Here is a 20,501-nt window from a genome sequence, read left to right as displayed (position 1 = left end):
ACTAGGATGGCTGGAACCAAAAAGAGAGACAATATAACAAGCGTTAGCAAGGATGTGGAGAAATAGAACCCTCATACACTGCTGGTGGGATGTCACATGGTGCGGCTGCCAAGTCTGCCCCATCCGCAGCCCCCCTCACCTCAGCCAATGGCGCCTCCATCCTCTAGTTACTCAGGTCAAAACCCTGGGGTCTTCTTCCTGATCCCTCCCTTTCTCTCTCTCACACACACATACACACTCCACTTACAACACATCAACACATCCTGTTGACCCTACTCTTAAAATATATCCTGAACACATTACCATTTCCCCCACCATCCCCTGGTCCAGACCACCACTACCCCTCACTAGCCTCCTGGGCCCCTTTTCCTGGACCTCTGCACTCTGGCCCCTGATGGTCCATTTTCCACACAGCAGTCAGAAGGAAGTTCTTAAAAACACAGCCACTCCTTTGCTCAAAACTCCCTAAAGCCTTCTGATTGCAAGATGTCTCATCATACTCAGAGTAAATTCCAAACTCCACACTGTGGCCTGTGAGACCCAGCATGACCCGGCCTCTGCCACCTCCTCACCTCCTCCTTTATACCCCCACCCCCAACTCAGCTCCAGCCTCCTGGCTGTCTTCCAGGCACCAGTAACTTGTGCCTCAGGACCTTTGCACTTGCTGTTTCCTTGGCCTCAGTGTCCCTTCCCAAGTCCATCTCACAGCTTTAGTACTTCATTCTAGTCTGTGTGCAAAATCATCTCCCCAGGCCCTCCCTGCCCACAACTTCTAAATGGCGTCTGTATCATCAGGGGGCTGTAGTCTGCTTTGGCACCCTCGGCACAATCCACGGCGTAACACACTGATGTGCTCTTTGTGTCCCCATTGGAAAGTATGTACCATATGATCAGGGACTTCGCCTTGTTCACTCACATATTCAAAGCACCTGGGAAAGTTCCTGGGCTATAGGAGGTGTTATTTTATAAATGAGGAGCCTGAAAGTTCAGAGAGAGAAGCAACTCTGGGACTAAGAGGCAGAGGGAGGACAGGACACAGACTCCGGAGTCCATGCCTTCACTGCCGCCACACACTGCTATTTGCTCTCAGGAGAAGGACACACCTGACCTCCCTGGTCACCCAGAGCCTTGTGGCTGTTCAGATCTCCCAGCAGGGACTAGGCCAATCCATCCGTCCTATTGGAATGGAACTGAGACCCAGGATTTAAAACACAACACCAAAGCAGCCCAGGGTGCCTTGGGGAAAATTCAACATAGAACTCAGAATGCCAGCCTGGGAGTAGTCCTGGACCCAGGCCCCTGTCCCACTCCCCGCGCCCTGCCCTGTCCTGCTGCTCTGCCAGGCGCATCCTTAGTCCCATGCCTCACCTGCTATGGGAAGCAGGGCCAAGGCGCTGACGAGGGCACAGCTCCCTGAGCCCGGGCAGAGCACCCAGCAGGCCATCCCATCCCACGCTCAATGCCAGCTGTGCCCCTTTAACAGAGTCCAGTCAAGTGACTGGGGAGAGAAAAATGACAAATATGCAAGAGCTTATAAAAGGAAAGCTGGCCCCTAGCCGGGGGCGGGAGACAGACAATGGGGTCACTGGTCTGTTTGCAAGCTCAGGACGATTCCCATCAGCAGAATCCAAAGCCCAGAAGAGGCTCCACACGTCAGCCAGCACCACCCTCGGCCCAGGCCTGGCTGACCACAGGGAAGCGGCATGTTGCCATCAGGAAGCCCTGCTCACAGAGGGTGTTGGGGCACAGGGGACACTGGGCAGTGTGGTTTGGAGAAAGCCCCCAGAGCACTCAGACACAAGCCCCAATGTCCGGAGATTCACTCTTGGTATTTGAGCTCTAAGTTAAAGTCTTGCAAAGGTCTTTTCATCAAGATACTAGGCACCTCAATCTGTTTCCCAAATTGCCAGAACGTAGTCCTATCAGCTGTATGTTCACAGCTGGGTCAGTGGTAGTGGATGAACATGGAGATGGCTGCAGCCCTGAGGCTGATGGGCAGAAAGGGGTACTCACAGCGTCTGTTTCTTTCTTTTTTCATGAGGGAATCGAACCGGCAACCTCGCTGTTAAGAGCGCACGCTCTAGCCACTGAGCCACTGAGCGGCAGCTCACAGCGTCTGTTTCTTAGACCTGGTGGGGAAGCCCTCGTGGAGCCCCTCGTCCTTTTCCAGGACCCCAGAGCTCAGTGCTGGAAAGCATCGGAGCTCACACAGAGCTGGGCTCAGGCCCCAGGGCGGATGAGGACAGCTCCCAACACCATGCTCCCTCTCCAGGAGGGACCGTGTGAGGAAGGACAAGGCCTCCCAGAGGCCATGATATGCTGAGTGTATAGTTCCTGCCATTCCACCAAAGCACCAGGCTGCAGGCGGACAAACCGACTCGAGAGCCCTTCCAGCTCCAGCTCCTGCAAAGTCCAGCTCTGAGCTGATGCTCGAAGGCGGCTGGGGAGAGAGAAAACAGCCCTGAGGGCAAACCCTAGCCAAGAAATTGACCCGAGCTCCACAAGGCCTGGTCCAGCTCCCAAAGCTGCTGGCCCTGGGCCCCCGAGTCTAGGACACAGCCCTGTGCAGATGTCACCAGAAAAAAGGGGGATTCCCAGGAGTAACATCAGCCATGGGTGGGGGCACCCACATTACCTGACCTGGAGCCATGGGCTCTTCCGAGCCCAGCTCCCCACAGCCACGCGCTCTGGGGACAGGAGCCTCTCTGAAACCCATGCAACCCTCGTGGGCCAGGGCTTCTCAGGACTACTCCAGGGTCAGAAGTTCTCGGAGCAGGAACCTCATGACCCTGTGACCTCCTTAACAGCTTCCTAATAAGGGCAAACTTCTAGGGCCTGAAAAACTCAGAAATACAACCCTGAAACCCCATCTCCAAACTCCCACGGCTGCTGGAGGCAGGAGACAGCGAAGGGAAGGAACTCGGGCTACGTGCTTCAAAGCCATCTGGGGAGCCCGACCTGCCAGGCTGGGGCCATCCTCCACGCTCACAGCCAGGGGTTGGGGGGAAGCATGTCTGTCCCCTTCTCTGGCCGTATCATTTTTGGTTGTGGTACCTCCTCGCCCTTTGAGCTTGTTATCTTGCTGTCAGTGCCAACTAGCATCTGCTACCTGGCTACTCAACACACACAGCGGCTCAGCTACGAGCTCTGGGGAGAAGCCAGGCAGCAAGGCTCCTGGAAAAAACAGGTCCCAGACGCTCCTCTAAGGGGGAAAATTTCCAGAGATGAGGCTCAGGCACCACCCTGGACTAGGCCTCCTCCCAGACAGACCCAGACCCGCTGGGTGCACACGCTGTTTTTAGCAGCTGCAGCCTAGGAGCCCGGGACTTCTAGATTTATCAGCTCTGATGCCCAAAGTTCCCAGAGGATGGCTTTTACCCAGAGACAGCAAGATACTGGTTGCCATGGGGACTGTAGCCCTGATGCACCACGGTCTCAGCAGCCACAGCAGGAGGCTCCAGGTTTCGTGGCACCTACTGGGCCCCCGACTGACAACCACATCGCCAGACACCCAGGCTGCCGGAAGGAGGGGCGTGTGGGCCAAGATGTGAACCTGGCTCCTGGCAGGGGCACCGGGCCTCCTGACTAGCCATCCAGGGCCCTCCTGGGCTTGGGCTACCTTGGGGGACTCTGGTACCCCAGGACCTGGCCTGGGTCTGTCCCTGACTCCTTGTGCAGTGCCGGGCGAGTCCCTGCACATCACCTCCGTTTCCTCACCTGCAAAATGTATGAATCACACCTAACCCAACCACCTGACCAACCAGGATAATGTCGCAGCATAAAGTATCACAAACAGCATTTTGTAGGGTCATAACTGGGGTTCTACCTGCTCTGCTCTAGTCCCAGCCCAGCTCCCCCAAACCCCCCTGTTCTAGTCCCAGCCCAGCTCCCCCAAACCCACCTGCTCTAGACCCATCCCCGCTTCCACAAACCCACCTGCTCTAATCCCAGACCTGCTCCCCCAAACCCACATCACCTCCTCCACACCCCTGCTGAGCCCAATACCCCCCCCAACTCTGGGCTTTGTCTTCCCAGGTGAGGTACCCATTCTCCACACTCTCTTTGGTCTCCCAGAATGTAAGCTCTCCTAGACCAGACAGCTTGGCTGTGCAGAGAAGGGACAGAATCTGGGGGTGGGGGGTGGGGGGGGTGGATCCCTCCAGGGGTCAGGAATGACCGGTCTTCAAAGTCCTGTCATCGTCTCAAATTCTAGTGGGCATCAAGTCACCGTGGGGCTGTTTCAAATGCAGATTCCGGGGCTCCCCGGCAGCCGCTCTGAGTCAGTTGGGCTGGGGCAGGGCCCAGGAGTCTGCATTTCAGTAACTACCTTTGCGATTCAGGTGTGGTGGGCTGTGGCCCACACTTGGAGAACTCAATGCTACGCACAGTCCCTGGACCTCCGTTCGCAGCCCTGAGCTGTCGTTGCTTCTTGGCCAACACTCTGGAAGAGGCCTGTCTGTCCTCTTGCTTCCATTTCCTCACTTTCCATTTCCTCCCCAGCCCACAGCAATCTGGCCTCCAGCTGGGGCTCCCCAGAAACTGTTTCAGGAAAAGTCACCACTGACCTCTTACTTACAACTCCCGGGGATGAGGACAGTGACCCTGCTGACTCTCCCCTTCTTCTAGAGCTCCCCTGTGTGTCGTCGTCTCCCCCCCCCATCCTCACCAGATCACCCCTGCCCTCACTCTGGCTGCTTTCTCGGGTGACCTCACTCCACTCCACGCCTCCTCGCTCACACCCAGTCTTGCCTCTGCTCCCACCTTGCACCCAGGCTCTGACTGCGCCCCAGCCCCTCCTGGATACCCACAGGCACCTCCCACTTGGAGCTCCCCTCCCTGCCTCTCCACCGCAGCTGCTCAGACCAGGGGCCCATCCACTCTACCCTTGGGCTCCAACCCCATCCTCACCTGTCCTCCCAGCCTGCGGGTTCTTGGTCCTAAATGTCCACCTTCTGACATGCACTGGCATCACGTTGTACCTGACATCGTGGTGACCTTCCGGCTGTCTTTCTGCCTTACCCTCTGCCCCGTGACCGCGCCCCAGCACTCACCCTAGAAGGACAATCGACCTGGCCATCCCTCCCCTTCAGACCCGTGGTGACCCCGTGAAGTCTCCAGAATAAATTCCATCCTGAGCCCATTGGCCTTTCCAGCCACTTACCACCCAACCAGCAACCACCATACCAGTCTCTTAGGGGGACACGGAGACACCCAACATGTGCACAGGCTGGGCAGGCTCCAGGGGCTCCCTCAGCCTGCGACACCCTCCTCCCCGTTTGCCCACATACACATTCCCACGCATCCCTCAAGACCCAGGCAAACAGCAACTCCTCTCGGTGGCTTTCTGGGTGGGTTTCCCTTCCCTTAGGATTAGTCATGCTGTCAGCTGTGTGCCCAAAGTTCTTTACGCACTTGTCCCTCTGCCTGCCCCACTGGGCCAGCAGCTCGAGGGCGGGGACCATCGCCTGGCACCACGCCCAGCACACAGATCCATGGGCGAAGGTCCCCCAGCTGCAAGAGCGGCCCCTTGAGGCTCTTCTCCAAGGCAGAGGTCAGCCTCTCACAAGGTGTCTGGAGGTCAGTTAGAGTTGCATAAGGGTTGGGAGGCCTTTGTTCTCAGCTTTAAACAATAGAGCCCATTAGCCGGTGAAGAAGGGTCAAGGCAGCCAGCCCTTCACTGGCCAGAACCAGATGCCGAATCGAGCAAGTGGCTTTGCCTCTCAGCACGTCCCTTACCCCTTCGTGGAGGTTTTCCTTTCTTTTTCTCTGCCACAAGTTATCACAGACCAAGTCCTTCTGGTTGATTTTTCCGTCGGATTCACTGTACGTATGACTTTTTTTTGGTTCAACTTGATTACTATTAGGTTACAGGTAATTCTCATGTAAGTGTTGATTAAAGTTTAAAAAGATTAGCTTCCCATTGCATAGACTGGAATCTCCCAGGGCCTGACTGTAATTTCAGTCCAGAGTTTATCACCTGGAGCCCCTGGGAGAAGCCTCGGAGCTGCACAGGGGGAGAGGGGTCCCAGAACCCCCAGCAGGTCGTCCCCACAGAGGAGCCTCTCCCAGGGCTCGTCTCTCCAAGGCTCGGTCCACACGGATCCCGCAAACCCTGCTCTGCGCCGGAGCTGGAGCGCGGGCTGAACGCAGCACAGACCCTGGCCCCACGGGGCTCCTGACACAACATGAGAATGGATACACGGAAGGGAAGATCCACAGGCAGCTCAGGAGATGGGGAGCAGCGACTAACCCCGGAAAAGACCGAGAGAGCTGCACAGAGGAAGGGAAAGCAGAGGCTAGAAGGGTGTAGGAGAGGGTGCCAGGAAGAACGCTGGCTGTAAAAGGGAGAAGATGGTGCCAGCAAGCCCACGCGCTGGCCGCCGAGAGGGTCAAGTGGGGTGATCGGCTGTGAAGTGCTGTGCTGTGCTGTGCTGTGGGTGGGCTACTCCCTTGGAGGTGCTGGCTCCCTGCTGGGTTGCCTGTGAGCACAGCTACTTCACCAAGGTTCCAGGGTAACCCTGAGGCCAAATGACCTATTTTAGGCCCTCTGGCAGCAAACCCTGAGCCAGCAGCCCTGGCTTCTGAGGGGGAAGCCAGCAGAGTCCTGAGCTAGCCCAGCTGGCTCCAGGCTGGGGACCTTCCCTGGAAAGTCTCTTAGAGAAAGAATGTGATTGGACAGAGGCTGGAACAGGCCTGAGGAGCCACTGTGCCAGCAACACAGCTCCCAGGGCCAAGAAAAGGGAAGAGAAAGGACAAGGGCTTCCTTAAAGAAAGGGACCATGTCTAGATGGGGCCCTCACAGCCCCCAGACACCCGGACAAGGGCCCATGCGATACACCAGACAAGGATGACAGTTCTGCAGGTGACTGGCTATGGGGAGGCCTTTGCGAAGTGCCTTGGGGCCTGGGATGGGCACTCGCTGGGCGCCCTGTGCCCTGAGCAGTGCTGGAGCAGGAAGAGGTGGAACTCTCAGAGAACTGGCACGTTCAAAGGCACGGCAGAGCCCAGAGTAACCAGGCAATAGAAAACTTTCACATTTGTCCTGTGCCCTCCTGAAATACCACGTTAACTGCCTGAATCCCACCTGTTTCTCAGGTAAAACACTGTCCTGCTCAAAGATGCATATGGCCTGTAAGTCACTTCTAGAATTTATCTTAAAATAAATGAGGATTTATGCTCAAGGATGATCAGCGTTCGCCACACTCTGGACCCACATCGGATGGCTCTATGGCCTTGAGCTTGTTATTTAATGTCTCTGGGCCTGTAGTCTCACCTTGAAAGCGGGGCCCGTGATAGCACCCGTTCATAGACTAATGTGAGGATTCACTGGGATAATCCTTGTGTGCTGCTTGACAGGGAACCTGGCTCACAGGACGAGCTCAATAACTGTCTGCTGTTATTATAATTAATAGCAAAACTGGGAAACAAGTGTCCAACAGTAAAAGATTGGTCAAATATTATGGTACCGTCATATAGCTGCATATTATACAATTGCCAAAGTGTTTTCTTGAAAACTGTTTAAGAGTACTGTAAAATTATAAGAATGGGTGTTAAAGTGGATATTAAAAAGTTTATATGGTATGGTTCCAACTTTATGATGGAAATAAATACATGCACATTTTAAAAAGGCTGACAGAAGATTTAACAAAAGGTGATGGCAATTATAACTCTGTAGGAGGATTCAATCCTTAAAGCTTTGCAGCTGTTTCTACCTTTTCCCGGTTTTCTACAATGACGACGCGTTATTTCATAGCCAGGAAAAATGATCGATGTGTGTGTTATGGAGAGAGGAGCGCTGGCGATAAGAAAGGCATGAACTCAGCATTTGCAGAGCCTGCTCTGGACGCTACAGCTGGGCCTTCTCAGCAAGCCGACCTTCCCAGGGAGTAATGATTTCCTTTGGTTCAAAGTCAGTCCTGCCTGACTGTCAGGTCCGTTGGGCCACCCTCAGGGACCAGGAGACAGAGAGCTGGCTCCACATTCCTGCCTTTCTGGGGGACCGTGGGCTCGTAACCCCACATATACAAAGAGGTAAGCCACAGTCCCAAGCTCAAGGAGCTCAGAGTTTGTCAAGAGACGGACCAGGAGATAGTGTGGGAAGTAGCACAGTGGAGGCACATGTGTGAAAGAAGTCACAGGAGGGCCTAACCTGTGGAAGGGGGGGCAAGGGGGCCAGGGCTGGGCTCCTGGCAGCCACGCGGCAAATGCAGAGGTAGAAAGGCAACGGCGCACACTGCGATTTTAACCTTGAGGCAGTAGGGAGCCACAGAAAGATCTTCCATAAGGGAGAGGCCTGCTGATGGGGCCCTCAGAAGTCCCTCTGACTGTGAGGCAGACAGTGCACTGCAGGGGCAAGGAGTCAAGATGCAGTCAGGAGCTGTGCGCAGCAATCCAGACCAGAGCGAGCACAGGCTCAGACCAAAATGGGGCTTCAGATGAAGCAGACCTGAGGGGCATGAAGGCAGGAGAATCAAAGGACTTGGTAACTTACTAGATACTTGGTGCGTCCCCGGGACCCCGGGTATGTGGGTGGGACATGCCTCACCACGGAGAATACAGGTGGAAGGACAGTCTGGGGCGGGGACAGGTCATGAAGCTGGATCTGCTGAGTGTGGGGCGTCTGTGGCCAGGTGGTCCGTAGAGAGCACTACATAGAGTTCTGGGGTCAGGAGAGGGGTCTGGGCCGAGGGCGCCAACAGGGCTCTCTCGCGTCACAGGAGTGTATGTGGGCTCCCGAGGGAGACAGTGTACAAGCCTGAGAGGCAAGAGGACATGATGAAGGGAGAGGGGGGCTCACAGGGGGAACGAGTAGAGAGAGGTAGAAAATGGGGGGGCGGGGGGAGGCGGGGAGAGAGAGAGAGAGAGGCTGAGATCCTGGAAGACACGGAACAGGAGGGCTCCTACAAGGAGGCTGGCGTGGGTGGTCTCGGAGCAGCAGAGGCCAGGCAGGTTCACTGTTCAATTTAGGACTAGGGACCCACTGGGACCCTCTGCTGGGACCATTTAGCGAGCTCCTAAGGGGAAGGCCCACGCTCCAGCACTTGCCTGGACCCAGCAGATATTGGACCCAAGTTCACCAAGGGAAGAATGGGATGGGGTAGGCAGGGAGGCCTGGGTGCAGGGTGAGAGGTCAGACTGCAGTGGGCGAGGGATGCCCACTCCCCTCTGTGGGTCTGGGGAGGAGAAGCAGTGCCCCTGGTACCAGACCCCTCCAGCCCCAAAAGGGAAATGCGTGCGGGTCTATAGGTGGTGGGCAGGACCCCAGGACCAATGCCACACGCTGACCCATTGGTTGGGCGGCCTTAGTCCCCCTACCGAGGGGAGCTGGAATAGCAATAAGTCAGCTGCTGGCACGGGAGGGGAGCTCAGGGCATTTGCTGAGAGACAGTGCCACCTAGTGGCAGGAGGCACTCACGCCAGGCTTCTGCTGGACCGCCCCGCCCATCACCAGGACCGCTTCTAGGCCTTCAGGGGCCTTTCATGCTGGGGTCCCGGGCACTGGAAGCAATGATCCAGGGCTTTTGCCACCTGGGCAGCACCGGAGCCTCTGACAGCAGCATGCCTGTGGCATCAGCTGAGGTCGGCTCTACCAACAGAGAAGGTAGGCAGACTAGAATTTTAGCCAAGACCCATTCAGCCCCATCACGAGGGCAGAAACGTAAGGTCCTGCTCTCAGGTTTATGTCTCCACAATGGGAGAGACTGGACTGGTTGCTGTTTCGTTGCTGTTATCATGCGTCTTTGGGGCGTCTTTAGGCTCGTGAGGAGAATAACAATGTACTTGTGAAGCTCTCCAGGGCACAGCTGTCCCCTTCCATCTCTCACAGTCTGCAGAAATACTGGGGCTTCTGCAGTGCATGTCTTCCCATGAGGTTCAGGTCAGATGTGACCATGGAAGTGAGGGGCAGTCTGAAGGGCACCCCAGCAGCAGAGAGTCGCTCCTGCCACCAGCCCCCCAGAGAACCCACACCCTCACCCCGGCTCCAGGTTTAGCTCCATAGACATGCCTGCTGTGAAAACCTCACACTCAGGAGGGCCTGGATTCTGGGGCCCACACGGTCACCCCCACATGCCTGTCACTCACTCCTGACTTCTCAGTGGTTTCAGGCCAGGTGAGGTCACGGTAACCTCCTTAAACAGCTCCACAGAGCACATTTTTATCTTCAATTATTGGTTTAGCACAGTGAGATAAAAAGTTCTCATAAAGATACTTTGTAAACTACCTCTTATTACAAAAGAAATGTGTGTACAATGTTTAAAAACTAGTTTTACAAAAATGTGTGACTTTTTGGAAAGTGCAAGTTTCTTATATAGCTCTACCTTCTATCAAAATTTCCTATGTGACAGCCTGGTATATATTCTTTCGGCTTTCTTTTTCTATACACGTCCATGCCTGAGTGTGTGTGTGGGGGGGAGATGGGGGGTATATAAGTATTGTTGTTTTCTGTACTGACATACAACGCTACAGCTTATTTTGACTTTTTCCATGAAGAACATTCTTCTAGAGGCATTCTGACCACCCCAGCTCAAATTCAGGTTAACTCAGTGACCCAAGACCAGGCTGGGAGGAACGCACATGGCCCAGGGACTCAGAAACCTGAGGTTTCAGGAAGGTATGTTTCAGCAGCCAGGGGAGAGGGGCCCATGTTAGAGGCCCAGCGCAGCCTGGAAGAGAAAACTATCCCAGGAGGGGGCAGGGGGGGCAGACTCCACCGCCCTCATCTCCTCCGCAGCTCTGCCGACAGTGCAGCCGGTACAGAACAGGCTGCCACAGGAGTGTGGCCCGGGCAGACGAGTGGCTGTCCCAGGGAGCCGCCCGAGCCATCGGGACATCCTGTACGTTTCTGCTGAGTTGGGCGCACAGGCTGGGTCACACCCAGCGTCAGAGCTCGGGAACTGGGCCCTGTGCCAGGGCAGAGCCCTGTGACATCCAGGAGAAAAAGGGCAGCTTCAAGACAAGCAGCCCTGTGTGCCAGATCTGCTCTCCTCCTCGGCCTCACGGAGGGCCAAACACACCCCAGAGCACTCTGCTTAGGGGAGCCCCCTCACGTGGGACACGCCACAGGATGCACTATTTTAAGACCCATAATCAAACTAAGTGTAATCAGAACAAAAGGAGAGGACCAGATGGAGATGCCGGTCAGGATATGTGCTACAGGGTCAGGCTAAGGCTCCCAGAAAGGGAGAGCCCCGTACGTGCCCGGCAGCCTCCTGCTGCCCCAGGACAGACAGTGACGGACCCAGAGCCCAGCTCCCGGGCCAGGCTGCAGGTCTGCATCCTGGGCCCCTGGTAACTGGCTGCATGACTAAGGGCAATAACTTGTTGCTTCTGAACCCAGTTTCCTTGCCGACTAAGTGAAAGTAACATAGCTAACTCCAATTAAATGAAATGAAGTATATCAAGCGCTTAGCACATGCCTGCTAGACAATATACTCAAATGTCACCCGCCACTGTTATTATGATTGGTTGAGGGCACCCCCAAAAAGAAGTAACTCCCTGGGACACACAGAGCCTTCCAGGGCCAATTGGGCCTCCCCTCTGGGCCCAGCCACCAAGAAGCCTGCACCCAGGCCAGGTCCTAGCACACAAGGGCAGTTTTGCTGTCCCTGGACACGGCGCTGGGTGGGCAGGGGTCAGGCTAAAGGTTGAGGAAGGCAACAAGCAGAGCCTCTGCAGTCACGGGGCCCCCAAACACCTCCATTTCTTGCCTCCTCCAGGATGAGACCAGGCAGGAGATTCCTGGGGCTCCCACTAGATGCGACCAGTGCCTGGGGCTCAGCAGTGGTGGAGGGAGCTGCGGCCCCTCCCTCCCTGCCTCTGTCCCCAGGACAGCACCCCGCAGGAGGGCTGGGCTATGCTTGTAAAGACACCACAATCGGGTGGCCCTCGACTCACCCTGGTCGATGGAGTGCTGTGGCAGCTGGCTCAGCTGGCTGCTGACCACCCCCGCGTAGGTGCGCAGGAATTCCTCCTCGCTGGCCGTTAGCTGTAAGGGCGAGAGAGCTGCAGGTGAAGGGCGGACGAACGGCTCCCGAAGGCACCTGCCCAGGCCTGCATGAGCCTCCTTTGCTCCCTGGGCCTCTGTTCCTGAGATTTGACCCCTCCGTTCCAGAGCAAGCACCCCCTCCCATCCCTGACACTTGTTCCCCAGGTCCCACAGGCCTTGCCACTGAGACGGCCAAGTGCAGCGCAGCGCCTGTAGGAAGACGCAGGCCCTGCCTGGAAAAACATCCCTGTATGCACACGTGCTGCCCTCTGGGTGCTCGAGCTGCCCAGTGCCCCTTGGATGTATCCCTGGGAAAGAAGACTCTCGGCCAGTGGGAGAGGGGAGGAAGGGAAGGCTGGGACCGTTAGAGCTCTTACCCAACCGGCCAAAAGTTGGCACAGGGGTGGGAAGACTGCCCCGGCAGGGTCCCCGGAACCAGACATGCTGGGCTCTGTGCCACATGAACTAGCCACAGAGCCAAACCACAGGCGCGGCACGCCCCCTCCCCGACCACGACTGCTACAGGGGGTGGCCGCAGCCCCTGCTCTGCCCGCAGCACGCACCCTCCCTGGGGCCTGTGGCGCAACGCCCCACCGGCACTCACGTTTGACCCCATCTTTCTCAGCATGAGCAGCACGCGGACCTTCTGCTGGATGTACATCTCCTCCGGACTCTTCCCGGGGGCCCCCTCGCGGTTCATCCCCTGGCCAGCTCTGGGGACTCCTGCAGAGCGAGGAGAAGCATGGCGAGGGGGGCGGCGTCAGGATGAGATATTCCCAGAGAGAGACAGGGTGCTTGGCCGGAGTTGTCAGGCAGCCCACTATGCTGCAGGGTCTCGTTTCTGAGCCCAGAGCAGGTGGGGAGTTGCCTGTTCCTCCCTGGCCCCCAGTGGCCCCAGCCAGACCGAGCAGCTAGGACCGAGAGCAGGCATGGCGGCCCCTTTCTGCACAGAGCTGTGGGCCCGGGTGGACGGAGCTGATTCAGGCTTCTGGCCAGCTCTACCTTCCAGCCGCCCCCGCAGCAAGGCTCTGGCTACGAGCCACAAGGTGTGCTACGTGACCCCAAAGTAACCCAGGTTTTCAAAACAAGCAACGTCCACAAGGAGCAAAAGGGACATGATCAGAGGCAGCTGGCTAGGGCCTTTGTGGGAGAAGCTGTGAAGTCAGTCCCCAGCCCTCAAACCCCAAGACAGCTCTCTCAGCGAGAGCCCCTGACGAGTTCAAGAGGCCAGCTACTGGGCTGTGCTCCAAGGAGTCCCGCGATGGGGACAGTTGGGCCCGGGGCTGTGGAGCACAGGCACCCACCCAGGCTCACTGCCACCGCCCTCATGGGCTCACCCCACCTGTCAGAGGCAGCTCCTGCAGGCAGCAGGGACCCGACCTGCAGAAAGGTCCCAGGAGAGAAGTCCCAGGGTCTCCCCTCCTGGAGGAGCCGGTGGAGAGGAAGCCAGGCGTGGAGGAGTTTAGGTTACATATTTGTAACTCCTGGATGAGTCAGAAATAACGCAGCAGCTGGTGGGGTGGAGCCTCAGCAGCCCTGGTGCCAAGGAGCTGTGCTCGGAGGACCAAGGGAACGGGGCTGGCGGGCCTGGGACAATCCTCACACCATCCATCCCTCAGGGGCCAGCAAGCTCTGGACCAGCAGGCTCTCCCAGGCAGGTGGCTCTCCTGGGAAGGGCGGCAGTGGCGGGGGGGGGGGTTCTCCATGCAAAGGGTGGACTCAGAAATACGCCAGAGCCCTGAACAGCAGCTTCCCTGGAGAGCCACTGTCAACTGCTCAGTCCCAATAAGCAAATAGGGGCCCAGGTGCTAAAAGCCCACACAATAGGCCCAAAAGCTGGCAAATTGGGGCTTCAGTAGCAGCTGTATGCTTGATATGACAGGGCCTCCCTTTCCACCATGAAAGCCCCAGGCTTCCTAGTCTACTGCCTGCCCCCTTCCACCTCCTCCAGGTTCAGAGAAGGGCCTAACAGCTGGGATCGGGGAGAGACTGGTAATCCGCCTCAAAGACGATCTGGCATAAGGCGGCCCCCGCCATCCCCGGGCCTGGTGCACGGAGGCTGCGGACAACCCTAACTTCCTAACACAGCTGAGTGGGAAAGCTCTGTTCTGGGTTTCACTTCTCAAATTGAGCTCTTCGCACTGCCTTCCCCTCTGCCACCCCACCAGGGTGGTCTTTAAAAAAAGCCAGAACAGAAGACATCACTCCTTGCTTCACCCTACCTCAGAACACACCTCACAATCCTTGACAGGACCCCACGAGGCCCCGCGCAGGGTGGGGGTGGGGGCGGGGGGTCTGCTTCCCTCTCCTACTCCTCCCCTTGCGCTCTGCCTTCCTGGCCCCGGTCTGTTTCTAGAACGTGGCAAGCAGCTCTTTTCCCCCAGGCAGCCTTTGCACTGAGTGTCCCCTGGGCCTGGAGCTGAATTCTTTTTCATCCTTTGTCTCACTCAAAGACGCCCTTCCAGGAAGCCTTTCCTGACAGCAAAGCCAAAGCGAGGTTGTGCGTATCCTCCTCCCCACTCCCCCTCCCAGCTCCTCCAGGCACCGAGCCCTGTCTCGCCCCAGCCTGACAGGAAGGCCAGGGCCACGTGTGCTTGGGTCACCCTGTCCTCCTGCAGCCCAGCACCATGCCTGACAGGTGCTTAATAAACCGCCCAGGTGGTATCTAAGCTGCCCCCTGCCATCCACATCAGCCACATCAATTTAGGGCCAACTCGCATCGTGTGGAAACAGACCAAAGCACCTAATCCAGTCTCCGGAACCAGACCGAGCTTTTCCAAAGGCCTCTCATTCCTGAGTAGTTTGTGTGCCAGGGGCTAGCGTGTTCTCCAAAGGACATCTGAAATGCTTCATGAAGCCTTCAAACAGAGAGAGGGCTTCCAGAAGGAAAATCTCCCAATTCTGTACTGAGTCAAGACAGCGTGGAAGATGACTGACTGGCCACTAGGTGTCGCTACATACAAAAGAACCAGAGCCACTGCCAGGCCTCCCCACAATCCAAGAGGCCCATCTGGCTCAAGCCCTTACTCTGATCCTACGGTCACAAACCACACCCCAGTCCCAGGTCCCAGAGAAAGATCTATTCATTCATTCATTCATTCACTCACTCATTCATTCATTCATTCAGGGGGCCAGCTCTATCCAGGCAAGGGTACGTATCTGGTTTTGCTGCACATCCCAGGAGCTAGGGGGCTCCTGGTGGCATTGTAATTGGGAATCCTTCCTCACTGTCCTTTCCTGACCAGCCAAGTTTCCTCCAACAGAGACGCAGGCTCAGAACCAACAGGAGAATATATGTGTGTGAGTGTGTATGTGTATGCATGTGCACACACCATGAATCATTTATATGAGACCTATTTTACAGAATTTTGCTCTGAACAAGAAGCCCATCCCAGGCACCCCGTACAGTTCGGTGTCGTTCTATCATTTTTGGCCATCGCAGCCTTGCGGTGCCCAGACACCTCCCATGCTCATGCTGTGATTACCAGGTGGGGGGCTCACAGGCTGTCGTGGGTGCCTGAATGCATCCTTGGGGCCAGGCCACTGCCACTTCAGCACAGTTCCCTGGCAGAAACTGATGCTCAAACTGTTTCTTCTTGCTTCGGGGAAGACTCTTGTCACTTCTAAAAAGTATGGTCTTCAAGGATTCTCCCAGCTCTCGTTTGAGCTGATTCCGCCCTGCCTCCTGACAGAGGGCACACCCAGGGCTGGATCTGGGCCTGAATGTGGCAATGAGCACACAATCCCACCTACGCACCCCCATCCAAATGGACTAGACCTTCACGACTGGTTTACATAATCCTATCTTAAACAAAATCTGCGTCAAGGGTGTCGGTGTGAAGAAAATTAATAATCAATGAGAAGAAATCATAACAACCCAAACAACAGACATTTCAGTTGCGGGTGTGCTACAAGGATATTAAAGTAGTTTCGGGCTGGGTGCCTGTCTAAGAAACATGCTATTAAATTTTTATCACAATTCTGACAAGCATCAGATTAACTTCATTTGAGAATTCTTATTCTCCCCTATAGGATCAAGAACTGGTTTCCAACAAAATGTGTTTAAATTACATAAGTCCAAACTGAAACTAACAGACACACCGATTATTCAGGCCTCAGCCATGAGAGCCAAAAGTAACGATGCTTCTCGATTACAGCCTCCAGGCGAGCCCCATAAACATCCCATCGCCTAACAGGGTGGCGCTTCCTTTCTTAATTCTAAGAAAATCTCTGTGTTAACTGCCCAAGTCAGAGACAGACCTGTTTCCTCTCTTAAGATACAACATTCTGGAAGCTAACTAGGGAAAGGCATAGATGAGCTAAAGAATGGAAATGAAAAGAAACAGACAGCTATCAACCATCTAAATGAATAGTGACGGGAGAGGCCTGTGGCTATCTATCACACCGTAGATATCCATGTGTTATGCAAAAAGTGGGGGTGATTCCAGAAAACTACATCTGATTGGGACTGATGAAATGAGGAGAAACTGAGGTACATACATGCGCTGCAGACACACAGACACATATCTTCCCCACCCCCCACCCCCCCCACCCCTACACACACACTCCTGATGGCTCTAAGCCCTCATCTGTTAAAGGAAGGTTGACTGGTTTGGACAGTGAGAAAGGTGCTCCCAACAACTAGTCAGGATCCCAAAGTGACAAATGGGACCCGTGGCCTGAGGGGCCACACTGCGTTCTCTGGGAGACGTCCTGCCCAGTCTCTGCAGGAACCTGATCTCTGCCAGCACATGAAGCGGCTGATCTCATTCTAGAAGAATCGGGAGGTAGCCCAGGAGGGACCGGGAGAACGGGGCTGCTGAATGGCACCCGTGGGAATCAGAGCCATTCTGATAAACAGCTCTGAAAGCTAGCCTTCCTTTGACCCTGAATGCAGACATAGCCACCTGGACTCATTTTTATTTATAAACGTGAAGCTAATGCCATTTGAACACCTACATTCATATAAATAGGAATATGCACTTATACCGCCGATCTGGTCCTTGCTTGGAACATACTGAGTAACTTCAGGCTGGGCCGACAGCAGGGGTCCTTTAGATACACAAGCCCACTCTGACCCATGGGTCCCAACATGTATCTTTTGTCCATTTAAAAAAAAAAAGTGATCTATTTTAAATGCTCACATTTAAAAGTGTACATTTACATTTGTACAATGTTTACATTGCACAAAAGTACAATGCCATATAACTGTACTAGTCACAGAGCTTCTGTAAAATATTAATTCAGAGACTGCGACACGTCTTAGCAACCTGAAAGGAACCAGCAGTACCATAATTTCACTGTAAGAACCCGCACACCTGAAGGAGAAATGAGCATTATTTGGAAATAGCCCGTGCTAACTTCAGGGCCAGCCTTTGCGCCTGTACCCAAAGTCTCCTCCCCCGCACTGATCAGCAGCATCAAACTGATCGGTTGTCCTTCCCCTGGGGTCCTTACCTGCTTCTGGAAATTAACTTCAGGCAAACAGGTACTCAACTGGGACGAGCAGGCTGTGGCAGGGGAGAAATAGGAAGGTGCGGCCCTGTGGAAACACAGAACACGAGTCATGGGAGGAGCCAGCAGCGCCCCACGGCTGCCAGAGCCACACCTGGAGCACACGCCCCATGCTGACAGATACAGGACGGCGGGCAGGAAGCTCATGGCAACAGGCTCTGCCACAGTCCAGAAATACCTGTGTGTCTAGCCTCCCGGGGAACCTGCACCAACATCTCTGGGAGAAGGTGCTGACTGCAGCTATGCTAGCCTATTTCCGGCCAAAGCAGGTCACCACACTCCCTCCCTCCCCTGGGGTTAGTCACCAAGTCCAATTGAGATCTGTGCTGGGAGATGTCATGGACCAGAATGAATCATTCGGGACAGCTGATGGGCAAGTCCCACCCCTGCAGGAGCAGGCGCACCCACACACCTCACAGGAGGCGCCAGGCACAGGTACCTGGCATTCCGCCTCGTCTGTGCCCAACATGCATGATGTCTGTGCACCTGGCATAAGGAAACATACACTGATGCACACACAACACAGCTGCAGATAATTTACAGCCTCCTGGCCTGGCCACATGTCTGTCCACTTCTCCCAAACGCCACTTCCAGGAATCAAAGGACACTGTCTTCTTGTCTTTCACTTCCCACACACAACCTCACCATTCAGGTCCTTTGCAGGTTAATCTGACAAAAGTATGGATCAAACGCATGGAATAGGCAGGGACACAGGGGAGGCAGGCGGCGGGCACCAGGGGGTCTTGCCTGCCCGCTGCAGCAGGGTCATCTCCTTGGCAGTAGGACGCAGACCTCAGGGCGCCTGGGTTAAAGGTAGCCTTCCCGCTCTCAGCCCTGCAGTGAGGACAGAGGCCTGAGGATAATCCTCTGAGAAACATGCTGAGGGAGGTGCAGACCAAAGAGCTTTGAAACCCTCTGTCTTCAGCAATTTCTGCAAAGAAAGCTGCTCGCTCACCCAAGGGGCCAAGGAAAACGTGTTCTCCATAGAAAGTGAGCTTTCAAAAGCCTCCCCTGCAGGTAGACGCCGCTCTTACCTCTGGGTCTCAGGTTCTGTGTATCGCTTTGACTAGCGATGGCCCTGGGATGGAAGAGCCATCGCCCGGCACGGCCACCCCTCCACCCTTCCGAGGACAGGCATGGGCAGTGGCTAATTGCTCTTTTATTCCTCTAGATATCAAAGCACCCAAATACCAAGGACCCCCAGGGAACATTCCACCCAAGTCCCCACGTTCCTTCAAAAAGAGATGAAAAGAAACAACCTCCTTCCACTTTTGAGGGGCTTTAATTTCTCCACCCACCACCACAGCCAATTAGCCTCCTGCTGTCCACAGGGCTAGGCCCTTCCAAGGTGCAGAGAGGAACTCTGTATTTCTGGATGCTGTGGGCTTCCTACTGGAACTGTCCAGGGGCTCACGGCCAGCTGTTTTACTTGTCATTTTCTGACCAGATCAATGTCCCCAATTCACAGAGGAGGAAACCGAGGCTCGACGTCCACAGGGCCCCAGAGCCAGCGCAGGACAGCACGCATGCCCCAGCGGCTGGGCTGTTTTCAGTTCTGTTCTGTCGCTGATCAGCTGACTTGGAGACGGAGAAGAGGCTGAGGGGTGAGAGCGGAAGAGGGGAGGCCAGCGAGGAGGCCATGGCAGGAATCCAGGCAAAAGGAACGCAGTGGCAGTGGGGTCTGGAGTGGGAAGGACATCAGGAGGGCCGGCAGGCGTGGTGTGAAGTGTGAGAAGAGGGGCACGTGACAGTGACTGCCAGGCTTTAGGCTGAACGACTGAAGGCAGGAGTTCCTATCAACCGAGATGGTGGGAGACACACGTGGAGCACTTTTGGGGAAAGACCAGGAGTTGAACTTTAGGCAGCTTAGATCCTTCCCATCTCTGAGCCTCAGTCTACTTAACTATAGAATGGGAGTGACAACGGTACCTGCAAGTACTGTCTGTGAAAATTAAATGAGATACTATATAAAGAAAGCATAGTGCCTGGTACACAGCAAGCACTCGGTAAATTTAGTTACTATTATTAGTGATAAGATCAGAAGGCTACGCAGACAATGTAAGTAAGTGATATTTTCGTTAATAGGATGGGGGTAAAATGAGACAAACAATAAGAATTCAAAGGTTTAAAATACCCCAGCCTCGGGCCAGCTAAGTGGCTCAGTTGGTTAAGAGCTCACTCAAGAGTGCAAGCACTGAGCAACAGGATCACCGGTTCAATTCCCGGCCCGAGCTGAGCTGCCGCTGAGCTGCCAACAGGTGGCCAAGATGGTTCAGCTAAAAAAAAATTAAAATAAAATACCCCAGCTTCCTTTTCTCTCTTCTTCCCTCCCAGTTCAACCGTCAGCCCCCAGCCTGCTCAAGGAATGGTAAGGGGTAAAGGGCTACTGGGGAGCAGGGGAACGTCTTCTACGTGCTGCCTGAATCATCGGTTTCTCATCCTTCGGCATTACTGACACTTTGGGCTGGATAATTCTCTGTTATGTGGAATGTTTAGCAGCATCCCTGGACCCTGCCTACTACAGTCATGTTTCAGTCAACGACGAATCCATATTCAACAGCAATTCCATAAGATTACAATGGGGCTGAACAATGCCTACCGCCTGGTGACATCGCGTAGCCCTTGTAATTACACAAATGCCATTGTTACAGCTGCCTCCAGGATTCAGTGCAGCAACATGCTGGACAGGTTTGTAGCCTAGGAGAAGGGGAAGAGTCTGTCACCCCCACATATGTCTATGGGAGAAGCTCTGAAAACCGAAATTACCCTTTCTTTGTAAAATACATTTACATGAGTAAGGGATCTCCAGTTGTACCAGGAAGAAAGGAAGACCTTACCTCTAGAAACTCTTATCAGTGCGGAAGGCCTACATCTGCATAGCAACCTTACCCTTGTTTACTGCGCTTCTCCTGGTCACCTCCCAGAACTGACTCCCCCAACATCTCCCACCCTCATCATCTTCTTTTGTCTTCAGCTGATGATGGTATTGAAGGTGGTGGCT

The 20,501-nt window shown here is 55.0% G+C and overlaps 1 protein-coding gene across 3 annotated transcripts in view; it reads right to left on the bottom strand.

Moving 5' to 3' along the window:
* Positions 1-20,501, bottom strand: part of CTNNBIP1 (catenin beta interacting protein 1) — a 53,039-nt gene that overhangs the window by 7,316 nt on the left and 25,222 nt on the right. For 2 of the 3 annotated variants that reach the window (XR_002123682.1, XM_019639823.1), the window contains exons 2-4: positions 17,444-17,528; positions 12,591-12,709; positions 11,896-11,986 (exon numbers count right to left, since the gene is read on the bottom strand). Coding sequence is in view for 2 of the 3 variants with exons in the window: in XM_019639823.1 (XP_019495368.1) it covers positions 11,896-11,986; positions 12,591-12,686 (187 nt within the window). In the remaining variant the exon portion in view is untranslated. Of the gene's footprint in view, positions 1-11,895; positions 11,987-12,590; positions 12,710-13,328; positions 13,423-17,443; positions 17,529-20,501 lie in introns of those variants that run through there. The other variant, XM_019639824.1, reaches the window with a different exon arrangement.

This window comes from Hipposideros armiger, unplaced genomic scaffold (assembly GCF_001890085.2).
Source record: "Hipposideros armiger isolate ML-2016 unplaced genomic scaffold, ASM189008v1 scaffold_46, whole genome shotgun sequence".
NCBI classification, from domain to species: domain Eukaryota; kingdom Metazoa; phylum Chordata; class Mammalia; order Chiroptera; family Hipposideridae; genus Hipposideros; species Hipposideros armiger.
The sequence above is the reverse complement of the archived record's forward strand: the minus strand, read 5'-3'. Positions and strand labels throughout refer to the sequence as shown.